This window comes from Myotis myotis, unplaced genomic scaffold (genome assembly GCF_014108235.1).
Source record: "Myotis myotis isolate mMyoMyo1 unplaced genomic scaffold, mMyoMyo1.p scaffold_m19_p_1, whole genome shotgun sequence".
NCBI lineage: Eukaryota > Metazoa > Chordata > Mammalia > Chiroptera > Vespertilionidae > Myotis > Myotis myotis.
This window is the reverse complement of record NW_023416313.1, coordinates 151,064,982-151,078,097: the sequence shown is the minus strand read 5'-3', so window position 1 is coordinate 151,078,097 and position 13,116 is coordinate 151,064,982. Positions and strand designations below refer to the sequence as shown.

Below are 13,116 nucleotides of genomic sequence, written 5' to 3'. Positions count from 1 at the left end.
CGACCACTGGCCTAAAGAGTTCAAGAGAAGATATAATTAGAAGATGTGTTGTTTTGTGTTTACACTATATAATTCCGAAAGGCAAATTCCCCATGACCAGAAAACGAATTATTATTCTCATTCCCCTGCATACTCCAAGTGCTTTGGTCTGAATTTGTGTTCCCCCGCCCCCAATTCACGTTGGAATCCTAAAGCCCAACGTGAAAGTGTGAGAAAGTGGGGCCTTTGGGAAGGGATTAGGTCATGGAGTCTTCATGAACGGGATTAGTGCTTTAATAAAAGAGATCCCCCAGAGCCCACTAGTCCCTTCTGCCATCTGAGAATTATATGAGGATCTTCAACCCAGAAGAGGGCCCTACATGACCATGCTGACACCCTGGTCTTGGACTTCTAGCTTCCAAAACTATGATATATAAATTTCTGTTGTTTAGAAAATGACTGGTCTATGGTATTTTGTTCCAGAAAACGAATGGACTATGGTGCTAGGTAAGACTTGCATTTGTGGCCATTATCAACAATGTAACCTTTTTTTAAAAAAAAATGTGCTGCCTTTTTCTTGTGGCGAAAGATACAAAATTATCCAAGAATGAAGAAATGGTTCCTAGATTTAACAGGAAGAGATAGTGCCTGCATAGGACAAAGAATCTGCCTGTGTACTGATTGGACAATAAACAAATATACATCTTTTCTCTACCCATAATTCTAAATCTTCACTTGATAAGTCATTATACCAGCAGTTGGACATCCCCCGAGGGGTCCCAGATTGAAGAAGGTGCAGACCAGGCTGAGGGACCTCTATCCCCACCCCTTGCACGAATTTTGTGCACCAGGTCTCTAGTCTATATAATAAAAGCCTAAGTGACCATTATGGCGGAACGACCAGAATGACCAGTTGCTATGATGTGCACTGACCACCAGGGGGCAGACACTCAGTGCAGGAGCTGCCCCCTGGTAGTCAGTGCACTCCCACAGGGGGATTGCCGCTCAGCCAGAAGCCAGGCTTATGGCTCTGGCTGAGCAGCAGGCGCAGTGGGCCAGGATGAGCACAAGTGGCATGGCGCCCAGCCCTGATTTGGGGTCCTTCCTGGCTGCCTGCCACTTGGCGCACTGCTACATCCCCTGAGGGGTCCTGGACTGTGAGAGGGATGCCAAATTGCTGGCTTAGGTCCACTGGCAGTCGGATATCCCCCAAGGGGTCCGAGACTGTGAGAGGGTGCAGGCCGGGCTGAGGGACCCCCCTCCAGTGCATAAATTTTATGCACCAGGCCTCTAGTCATTAACATAAAATAATAGAACATTTTAATAAAAATTAATATTTTTCTTGAACGTTAACTTACCAGACACTGAATAACTGCACAAATTAATAAGCATAATGCAAATAAACCTATTTTTCTTGTTCTCCAAAAGCAAAATATTTCCTGTTGCGTACACCAAACAAGTCAGTCCAAGACTTGACTAATGATGTGGCAATTGGTTGCTAAAGTATTCACTGCTAGTATTAGTGGAGAGAAATGGTGCGCCTGCGCATAAGGCATGTAAGGGAAATGAATGCAACATGATTATAGTAATCAGTCATTAATGAACATTGTAAGTTTGTTATTAATAATTATGTATAACAGGATATTATAAAAATTAAGTTATAAAATTTTTATTAAAACATTTCTTATATACCGTTATATTGACTGGGCCACAAAACTATTCATTGTGGGTCGTATGTGGCCTGTAGGCCGGGAATTTGACATGCTTGTTGTACATATTCTAAGGAAGGGATGGAAAATTCATTTTACTTGAAGGTCTTCAAGGAGCTGAAGGGCAAAGGTTCAGGTTGAAGGTCACCTCAGGTAGGCAGGGAAGGTAGACTCTAGAATGTCAGTGTCTCATAGTGGTTAAACACACAGAATCTGGAACTGCACAGCCTATGTTCAGATCCTAGTTCTATCATCTACTAGCTGATCTTGAGTAAATAAACTCTTCGTTCTTGTTCATCAGTAAGTGGGAAATATCCTGAAGCAAAACTAAGAATGTCTTGTACATTTTAGGTGCTCCATGTATATGTATATGTGCAGGAGGCAGCTGATCGATGTGTCTCTCTCATCGATGTTTCTGACTCTCTATCCCTCACCCTTCCTCTCTGTGAAAAATCAATAAAATGTATTTTAAAAAAAGATAGGCTTAAGTCTTGGGGGAAAGGGCAGATGTGGGGGGAGGGGGTCAATGGGGAATAAAAAGGAGACATCTGTAATACTTTCAACAATAAAAATAATTTTTTAAAAAAGTGAGCTTAATTCCCCTCTCCTTGAGTGTGGGCTCAACTTAGTGATTCAGTTCTAATGAACAGAACATGATCAAAGTGAGCGACAATATGCTGCTTCCAAGGTAGGTCAAAGAAAGCATTGGACTTCTTCCTCTCCTTCTCCTTCCCACTTCACCTTCTCCTCCTCCTCCTCCTCCCTCCTTTTTTTTTTGTTAGAACAACTCAGCAAAATAAAAGTACCATTTATTGTTGGACAACATTGTTTCACACACACATCAAACAGGCCAACAACAACAATAACAACAACAAAAACCCCACAATAAATAGCAATATCATAGACCCCCCCCAAAAAAAGGATAAAAAAGAAACCTTTTTATCTTTGGCCTTCTTAAAGATCTCATACAAGCCAGCTACTTATAGTATAGCTAAGTACATATACAAAAAAGTTACTGGAATGCTTGGAATAAGATTTTTGTTGTTGTTGCTTTTTTAATAAAGTTTTTTTTTTCTCCTTTGAGATTTTAATGAACATGGTCACATCACAGATAAAGCCAGAAGTTGGACAGAGAATGCGCCAAAGGCTGGTTTGGTCATCCCAAGGTCATTAAAAATGGCTGACCTCTAACAATATGTACAAAAATATAAAAGGTCAATACAAACACATTTTCCTTTTTAAAGTTGTGGGTTTTTTTGTTTTGTTTTTTGTTTTTTTTTAAAGCAGGGCCTTGGAAGTTTTGGTCCTTTTTTTCTCCCCTGTTGCAAATTGACATTGTGGGTTTGGCTGGGCGGTGATGCTACCGCGGTGGGTGGGCAGACGGGCAGGCGGGCGGTAGTCTCTACTGAACGAGACCACGTTCACATTCTAGAGGGGAAGTGGAGGGTGAATAGCTCACGGAGGCTTTTATATATTTTTTAAGTTTAGCTTTTCCTGTTTTGCTGTCTAGTCATCCTCATCGGTCTTCTGCTTCTTGGTGTCAGCATCGTCATCCTCATGATCTTCAGCTGCCCGTTTGCCCGTGGCTGCCTCAGCATCCTCCTCTTCATCTACCCCCCCCCCCTTTCTCCATCCTTCTCTTCCCTCTTCTTCCTCTTCCTCATTGTCAGCTTCCTGCTCCCCATTTTCCTCATGAGCGGTCCCATTCGCAGGTGCAGCTCTCCCATTCTCTGCCCCCTCCACAGCTTCCTTCTTCTCCTTTAAGTCCTTGGTGGTGAGCTCCGAGCTGGCGTCCACGTCCGGGTCTGGGGTACGCGGGTGACCCGATGCAGCGGATTTTTTTTTTTTTTTTTTTTTAAGCGGGTGTTGGAGGACTCTGGCGAAGAAGCGGAGGTGACTGCAGCGACGGAGAGGCAGCCACGGGAACAATGCAAAGATGGCTTTTGGGGGCAGCCATCAGCCTCGGACTTCTTGCTCTTGAATCACTTGCTCTGGGCTGAGCCGGGCTGAGCCGGGCTGAGCCGGGCTGAGCCGGGCTGAGCCGGGCTGAGCCGGGCTGAGCCGGGCTGAGCCGGGCTGAGCCGGGCTGAGCTGGGCTGAGCTGGAGCCAGACGCTCAAGCAGCTGAGGGAGAGAACCACGTGGTGAGGAACTGAGGTGCAGTTAGCACCAGGCAGGACCTAAGCCTCCTCCCGAGAGCCACGCGGTGAGCATTCTTGAAACCGGCCCCTCCAGCCCGACTGAGGGCTGCAATACCGCTGACATCTTGACTACAACTTCATGAGAAACCCTGATCCAGAACCACCTGCTTCCAAGCTCCTGACCCTTAGAAACTGTAACAGAATAAATATTTGTTGCGTTAAGTGGCTAAGTTTTGAGGTAATGTGTTACACAGCAATAAGTAAACAGGATAGTTATGCAATGCAAGATTTCCACCCTGGCTCATTGTGGGTTTTATTTTAATTTCTCCACTCATGGTCATTACTTTCTTTTCTTTATCTGGGACCTAAAGTTGATTACATTTATCTCCCACCCCAGTTAATAATTGACCTATCAACTTAGTTAAAAACCGTAGACTTATTTCCAGGACATTTATAGACTTTTGAAATGTATCAACTTGTCTCCAGAAATGTTGGATTACTACTTGCTCCGATCATATAAATTCCTCACAAAGAAAAATAATATTCCATGTTGTTATGGGTTAGTGTACTAGACTGTTAAGAATATAAACTTGCCCTGACCGGTTTGGCTCAGTGGATAGAGCGTCGGCCTGTGGACTGAAGGGTCCCAGGTTCGATTCTGGTCAAGGGCATGTACCTTGGTTGTGGGCACATCCCCAGTAGGGGGTGTGCAGGAGGCAGCTGGCAGATGTTTCTCTCTCATGGATGTTTCTGACTCTCTATCCTTCTCCCTTCCCCTCTGTAAAATATCAATAAAATATAGAAAAAAAAGAGAATATAAACTAAAAAATACATACCCTCTTTAAAAGGGTAAATTTGTAAGATGTACTAAAAGCTCCTTATATATATTTTTTCATATTATTTGACCCAGGAATTTTACATTTCATAATATATCCTAAAAACTTAATTTGGCAAGTACATAAAGCTTCATGGACAAGGATGTTCACAGTTGCATGGTTTATAATAGTAGAAAGTGGAAAATCTTTAATGTCTGGCCATAAGGGTTATTTAAGTAAGTAGTCTAACAGTGAAATACTATTCAGCCCTTTAAAGTAATAATAAAAATCTACATGTACTAACATGGGAGAATATAGATGTGTTCAGTGAAGAAAAGTTTATAGTGTATTTGTTATGAGTCTGTTTTATGAAAATATGCATGCATTAAAAATTTATATATATACTTGTATTTAAAAAATCCTAGAAGGATATATGTCAAAATGTCATCAATGGTTAACTTTCAGTGTTAAAATTTAGTGTAATTTTAATTAATGTTCTTAGTTTTTCTCCTAGTAATTTAATTAATCAAGAAAAAAAGCAAAATTCATTGTAGAAAACTAGAAAAATATGAAGGGTTATGGTCAAAGTTAATCACTCTAAATATTTTGGTGCATATACTTTTAGCCTTTTTATGTGCAAATATACATACAACATGAATATCCTTAAAAGCAAAATTAGAATCAAATATTATTTGCAGTTTTGTATTATACTTTAAAAATATATTTTTAAATGTCTGAAATAATACCAAAGTCACAGAAAAATTTCAAGTCCTGGACAAAGAACTCCTTTATCCCTGAATACTTTAGTGTGTCCTTCTTATAAACAAGGATATTTGCATACATGACCACCATGCAACCTTCGAAACCAGGACATTAACATTGACATTATGGTAACATCTAATGCAGACCTTATTCAAACTTTACCATTTGTCCAATAATGTCCTTAACAGCAAAAAGACTCAATTCAGAGTCATGTGGGGTTTTTTAGTTGTCATAGTTCTCTATTCTCCTTGGGTCTGATATAGTTCCTTAGGCTTTCTTTGACTTTAACTCTTTTGAAGATTATAGGCAAGTTATTTTGTAGAATGTCCCTCAATGTCTGTCCTGATTGGATTCAGATTCTGCATCTTTAGCAAAGATGTCACAGACATGAGGCGTGTTCTTCCCACTGCATTCTAGCAGTTCCCTTTCAATTCCAGTTTGATCTGTTTGATCTTGGCTCAGGTGGAATTTGCCAGGTTCCTCTATTGAAGCTACCATTAGTTTTCTTTTGAAACTAATAAATATTATATCACCAACAATGCTATTGTTGAGAAGTCTGGTGCCATTTGAGTCTTTTTAATTTTGTGAACAAGCTTTAAGGATCTTGTTACGCCTGTGTTCTCAATTTTCACATTGATGTGAGTATGTATAGGTCATATTGCACTGGAGGAGGAATGGTGGTGGTGATAAGGCAGGATAATAAGAAGCTAGGAAAATTCCCAGGGCCCAGCTGTGTGACTCAGTGGTTGAGAGTTGACCTATGAACCAGGAGGTCACGTTTTGATTCCCAGTCAGGCCACATTCCCAGGTTGTGGGCTTGATCTCCAGTGTGGGGCGTGCAGGAGGCACACAATCAATGATTCTCTCTCACCAATGATGTTTCTATCTCTCTCTTCCTCTCTGAAAAATCAATTAAAAATATATTTTAGAAAACACACAAGAAAATTCCTGGGCAAGTGGAATGGGGAAACTGAGACAAAATAATTTAATAAGGCCAAACAATTTGAACAACTTACAGATAGCTAGTAAATCACAAGACCTTATCTTCCTTAACCAGGGACACTTGAGAACAAATGGTTTGTATCTCTCCTCCCTAACCAGAGAATACATAACTAAAGTCACCCTGGTCAGGGAGATAGAGAACAGAGACACAGTTGATGCCATTTGTACCAGCCAAATCCAAGGATGGACAAAGGCGGGGGAATAAATAACAAAAATTCTATTAGAGTCACACAGATCCAAGGTAAAGTAAAGCACTGAAGCTGACCAGAGAGCTCATTCTGATACATCAGCATAATAAAAACACACTGGGAAGCTGTTGGATATTCTGCTAAAACCCTCCCTTAAGATTCTTCCCCACAGAAGAAAGATAAAACCCTTCAAAACAACCCAGTATTGGCTCGCTCAGAGTCTAGAACAGTGATGGCAAACCTTTTGAGCTCGGCGTGTCAGCATTTTGAAAAACCCTAACTTAACTCTGGTGCCGTGTCACATATAGAAATTTTTTGATCTTTGCAACCACAGTAAAACAAAGATTTATATTTTTGATATTTATTTTATATATTTAAATGCCATTTAACAAAGAAAAATCAACCCCCAAAATGAGTTCGCGTGTCACCTCTGCCACGCGTGTCATAGGTTCGCCATCACTGGTCTAGAACATGCCCATGCCTTTTCCTGGAGATGAACTTTTTACTTTCCTTCTCCTAAACTCTAAGGGTACCCATGAGACTTGCAACCAGAGGACAAGTGAGCAGCAGCAGCTCCTCCTGGGCTTACCCTCTAAAGCAGCCGTGGGCAAACTACGGCCCGCGGGCCGGATCCCGCCCGTTGGAAATGAATAAAACTATTGAAAAAGAAGACCATACCCTTTTATGTAATGATGTTTACTTTGAATTTATATTAGTTCCCACAAACACTCCATCCATGCTTTTGTTCCGGCCCTCCGGTCCAGTTTAAGAACCCATTGTGGCCCTCGAGTCAAAAAGTTTGCCCACCCCTGCTAGAGGTTCCCTTTTTCTCTGACTTCTCAGTGAGTTAACAGCAGCCCCACCTTAGCTCACTTCTTTCCTATAACGTTTCTAGGGAGCCAAAGTCAGGTACCGCATAGGCTCTCTCCTGTTTCTTCTTCTACCCTAAGTCCTTCCTTTGTTTCACTGTCCCCAGCTTTAATAAGCATACTCTCAAAATCACCTGGATCTTTCCTGCATCTCAAGAACCCACACACTGCAGGCCAGCCTGAGGCAGATCCACTCTAGGCCCAGTCCCTATCTGGTGACAGTGATGATAGGGTTTCATCTGGGCACACAAATTTTCAGGCCTGGGAAATTTACTTTATTAAATTTTCAATTTTTCTTTTCCTCTCTTTTTTTTTTCTTTCTGGAACTACATGAATCAAATATTGGATCTCTTGAATTGCTTTTCTATAATTCTTATTCTTTCTTCTATGTTTTTCTTGTATTTTGGGACTAAATTCTTGGAAATTTATTTTATTTTATCTTTTGACCCTAATACTGATTCTTTTGTTACCCCGGACATTTAAAAAAAACAACTTTATTGTTGATAGTATTACAGGTGTTCCCTCCTTTCTCTCCCCATTGCCCACCTCCATCCAGATCTCACCCCACCACAACCTTTCACTACCCTATTGTCTGTGTCCATGGGTAATGCATATCTATATATATAAAAGCCCAGTGACCATTATGGCAGAACGACCAGAACAACCGGTCACTATGACGCATACTGATCACCAGGGGGTAGACGCTCAATGCAGGAGCTGCCCCCTGGTGGACAGTGCGCTTCCACAGCAGGAGTGCTGCTCAGCCAGAAGCCGGGCTCACAGCTGGTGAGTGCAGTGGCGGGAGCCTCTCCTGCCTCCACAGCAGCGCTAAGGAGTGGTGTGCCAAGCGATAAAGAGCAAGCAGGCGGGTGGTAAGGAGCAAGGGGTCCAGGATTGCGAGAGGGATGTCTGACTGCCAGTTTAGGCCCATTCAGGCCTAAACCAGCAGTTGGACATTCTCTCAAAGGTCCCGGATTGCAAGAGGGCACAGGCTGGGCTGAGGGGGACCCCCCTTCCCGCTTGCATGAATTTCATGTATCAGGCCTCTAGTATGCGTATAAGTTCTTTGATTAATTTCTTCCTCCTTCCCTCCCTCCTTCCCTCTGAGATTTGTCAGTCTGTTCCATGTTTCCAGGCCTCTGGTTCTATTCCATTTATTACTTTACTTTGTTCATTAGAGTTCTTGTTTGCTTATTTTGATGTTTAGATTCAATTGTTGATAGATATGTATTTATTGCCATTTTATTGTTCATATTTTTTTTACTTTTTTTCTTCTTAAAGAAGACCCTTTAACATTTCTTGTAATAATGATTTGGTGGTGATGAACTCCTTTAGCTTTTCCTTGTCTGGGAAGCTCTTTATCTGGCCTTCAATTCTAAATGATAGCTTTGCTGGCTAGAGTAATCTTGGTTGTAGGTCCTTGCTTTTCAACACTTTGAATACTTCTTACCACTCCCTTCTGGCCTGCAAAGTTTCTGTTGAGAAATCAGTTGACAGTTGTATGGGCACTCCTTCTGTTGAGAAATTAGTTGACAGTTATAGGTAACTAGCTGCTTTTTTTCCTGCTGCTTTTAAGATTCTCTCTTTGTCTTTAACCTTTGGGATTTTAATTATGATGTGTCTTGGTGTGGGCTTCTTTGGGTTCCTCTTGTCTAGGACTCTCTGCTCTTCCTGGATTTATAAATCTATTTTTTTCACCAGGTAAGGGAAGTTTTCTGTCATTATTTATTCAAATAGGTTTTCAAATCCTTGCTCTCACTCTTCTTCTGGCACTTATGATGGGAATGTTGGTACACTTGAAGTAGTCCCAGAGACTCCTTACCCTATCTTCATATTTAGAGGTGTGTTGTTTTTTTCTGTTCTGATTGGGTGGTTTTTGTTTTTGTTTTTTTTTTTAATTCTTGGTGTCCTCTACTCTATTGTTGATTCCCTGTAAATTATTCTTCATTTCAGTTAGTGTATCCTTCATTTCTGATTGGTCCTTTTTAATGTATTTGGTGTTCTCACTAATTTCTTGAAATTCTCACTAAGTTCCTTGACATTCTCACTAAGATCCTTGTATCACTCATTAAATTCCTTGAGCATCCTTATAATCATTGTTTTCAACTCTCTATCTAGTAGTTTGCTTGCTTCCATTTCATTTAGTCCTTTTTATAGAGATTTCTTCTGTTCTTCCTTTTTTGTGTGACAGATCAGTCTTAACTGCATTTTAAAAATTATTTTATTATTTTTTAAATTTAAATTCTCTCTTGTTTAAAGTATTACATAAATCTCCTTTTCCCCCCAGTGACCTCTCCCCAACCACCTCTACCCCCCAGCACACGCTCTCACACCCCACCCCAGTCTGTGTCCATTGGTTATACTCATATGCATGCATACAAGTCCTTTGGTTGATCTCTTACCTCCTTACACCCCGCCCCCCCCCCCCCCCCTTCACTCATAGGTTGGGTAGTCTGTTCAATGCTTCTATGACTGGTTCTATTTTTGTTCATCAGTTTATGTTTTTCATTATATTCCACAAATGAGTGAGTTCATGTGATATTTATCTTTCTTTGACTGGCTTATTTTGCTTAGCATAATGCTCTCCAGTTTCATCCATGCTGTTGTAAATGCTAAGAATTCCTTCTTTTTTTATAGCGGCATAGTATTCCATTGTGTAGATGTACCACAGTTTTCTAATCCACTCATCTGCTGATGGGCACTTAAGCTGTTTCCAAATTTTAGCTATTGTAAATTGTGCTGCTATGAGCATAAGGCTGCATATATCCTTTCTGATTGGTGTTTCTGTTTCCTTGGGATATATTCCTAGAAATGGGATTACTGGGTCAAATGGGAGTTCCATTTTTAGTTTTCTGAGGTAAGTCCATATTGTTCTCTACAGTGGCTGCACCAGTCTGCATTCCCACCAGCAGTGCAAGAGGGTTCCTTTTTCTCCGCATCCTCTCCAGCAGTTGTTGTTTGTTGATTTGTTGACAAATGTCCACTATTTTGCTGCCTATGGCTTCTTCTAAGATTTTTATGGTTTCCTGCCTTACATTTAAGTCCTTTATCCATTTTGAGTTTATTTTTGTGTATGGTGTAAGTTGGTGGTCAAATTTCTTTTTTTTTTTTTGGCATATACTTGACCAATTTTTCCAACAACATTTATTGAAGAGACTTTCTTGACTCCATTGTATCCTCTTGCCTCCTTTGTCAAGTATTAACTCAGCATAATTGAGTTTTGAAAGGTTGTATTTTTCTAAGAATATGTTCATTTCCTCCAGGTTGTCTAGTTTGTTGGAATAGAGTTGTACATAGTATTTTTTAAAATCCTTTGTATTTCTGTGGGGTCTGTTGTTATTTCACCTCTTTCATTTCTGACTTTGTTTTTCCTCTCTCTTTGCTTCTTGGTGAGCCTGCCTAGAGGTTCATCAATCTTGTTTACCCTTTCAAAGAACCAACTCTTGTTTTCATTGATCTTTTGTATTATTTTTTTTGGTCTCTATGCGATTTATTTCTGCTCTGCTCTTTATTATCTTCCTTCTGCTCACTCTAGGCTTTTCCTGTTGCTCTCATTCTAATTCTTTAAGTTCTAGAGTTAGATAATTTATTCCCAGTTTTTCTTCTTTTTTTTTAGGTAGGCCTGTAGAGATATGAACTTCCCTCTCAGGACTGCTTTCACTGTGTCCAATAAATTTTGGATTGTTGTGTTTTCATTGTCATTTATTTCCAAAATGTTTTTAATTTCTTCTTTGTTCTCTTTGGTAACCCAATCGTTGTTTAATACTGTGCTATTCAGCCTCCAAGTGTTTGAATTTTTTAATTGTTTTTATTGTAGTTGGTTTCTAATATTATGCCATTGTGGCCTGAGAAGATGCTTGATATGATTTCAATGTTCTTTAATTTGAAGAGACTTTGCCTGTGGCCCAATATGTGGTTTATCTTTGAACATGTCCCATGTGCACTTGAGAGGAATGTGTATTCTGTAGCTTTGGGGTGAAATGTTCTGAAGATGTCAATTAAGTCCATCTGATTTAGTGAGTCATTTACTGGTAGGATTGCTGTTTCTTTGCTGATTTTTTTTTGTCTAGAGGATTAGTCCAGTGATGTCAGTGGGGTATTCAAGTCCTCTATCATGATCATATTGCTGTCGATCTCTCCCTTAATATCTTCCAGAAGTGTTTTTTTTTTAATGTATCTGGGTGCTCCTGCATTGGGTGCATATATGTTTACCAGAGTTATATCCTCTTGTTGTATCGATCCCTTTAGTATTATGAAGTGGCCTTCCTTATCTCTTGTTATGGCCTTCACTTTGAGGTCTATTTTGTTAGATATAAGTATTGCTACTTTTTTTTTTTCATTTCCATTTGCCTGAAAGATATTTTTCCAGGACCAAACTGGAATTACAACTAATATAGAAAAACCATCCTGAAAAATCAACTGAAGAATAACTGGAGAGAACCCTGATAACCAAGGATGTAAAGTAGAGACTACATAGAGACTGGTAGGAAGTGTGGAGGCATAAGAATGCTGGCTGGGCTCCCACAGACATCAGCTGAAGTTCTGGAGGGAGGTTCTCACTGAGAACTCTAGTGTCTAAACCCCAAGTTGGGCTCCCCAGCCCGGAGCACCAGAACTGAAAAAGGTGTCCACATATCATCTGGCTGTGAAAAGCAGCAGGGTTTCTGTCTGCCAGGGAGCAATGGTTGAATATGCAGGCACCCTCTTAATTGGCCAACACACAAATAGTAGAGTGCAGCCACTCAACTTGAGCTCCCACCGAGGGAGGGCAGAGTGGACTAGAGCTGTGTGAGGACAATCCAGAGTTCCGGTCTAAAGATAGAGCTTGGAGAGCAGCCACCTGGATTCCTGTGTTGTTATTCCCCATATTGCAGAGGACATCTTTCTCAGGCAGACATTAATGATCCAGGAAGCTTTTGCCTGGGGAGAGGGAAGTAATTGTCACACCATATTAGAAAACCTTTCTCCCCATTCTGTGGAGCTTATGCCTTGCTTTGGTCTACAGCCTGAGTTTCATTAGGAGACTGAGAAAAACAATCAGACTGCAGGCAGAGGTGGATCTCTGGGTGCTTTGAGTCTTTGACTGATCTGCTTCTGGGCCCAGGGCTAGGTAAAGCAACTTTGATGTGCATCTTGGTCCTGTCCAAAAGCATTCAGCCCCAGCAGAGGGAGCCACAAGCTGTGGATTGCTGATAGCTCCAAACAGGGTACTCAGAGCCAGTCACATTCTCAAAGATAGACCACAGCATCTGACATTGTCCTACACAAGAGACCCTCTAAAAAGGCTGGGAGTTGAAGCAGATCTACCTAGTATATAGAAACAAATCCAAACAGGCAGCCAAAATGGGGAGACAAAAAGCAAGTCCCAAATGAAAGAATAAGAAATTTCTCCAGAAAAAGAGACAAATGAAATGGAGATAAGCAATTTATCAGATATAGAGTTCAAAATAATGATTACAACTATGCTCAACAGCATGAGAAAATATATAGGAAATATAAGAACTAAAAGATGACCAGTCAGAAATGAAGAATGACATAGCACTAATAAAGAACACATAAGAAGGAATACACAGCAGATTAGGGGAAGCCAAGGATTGGATCAGCCAATTAGAAGACAGGGTAGAAAAAAAATCACTCAATAAGAGAAACAAA

The 13,116-nt window shown here is 40.7% G+C and overlaps 1 protein-coding gene across 1 annotated transcript; it reads right to left on the bottom strand.

Annotated features, from left to right (window-relative positions):
• Window positions 1-3,185: 3,185 nt before the first annotated feature.
• On the bottom strand, window positions 3,186-9,297 carry LOC118673995 (prothymosin alpha-like). Its single transcript, XM_036345137.1, has 2 exons — window positions 9,287-9,297; window positions 3,186-3,585 (listed from the first exon to the last, which is right to left on the bottom strand). Exons 1-2 carry the CDS (start codon window positions 9,295-9,297, stop codon window positions 3,195-3,197), a joined length of 402 nt encoding a protein of 133 aa, XP_036201030.1. The 3' UTR covers window positions 3,186-3,194.
• Between the last annotated feature and the right edge of the window lie 3,819 nt (window positions 9,298-13,116).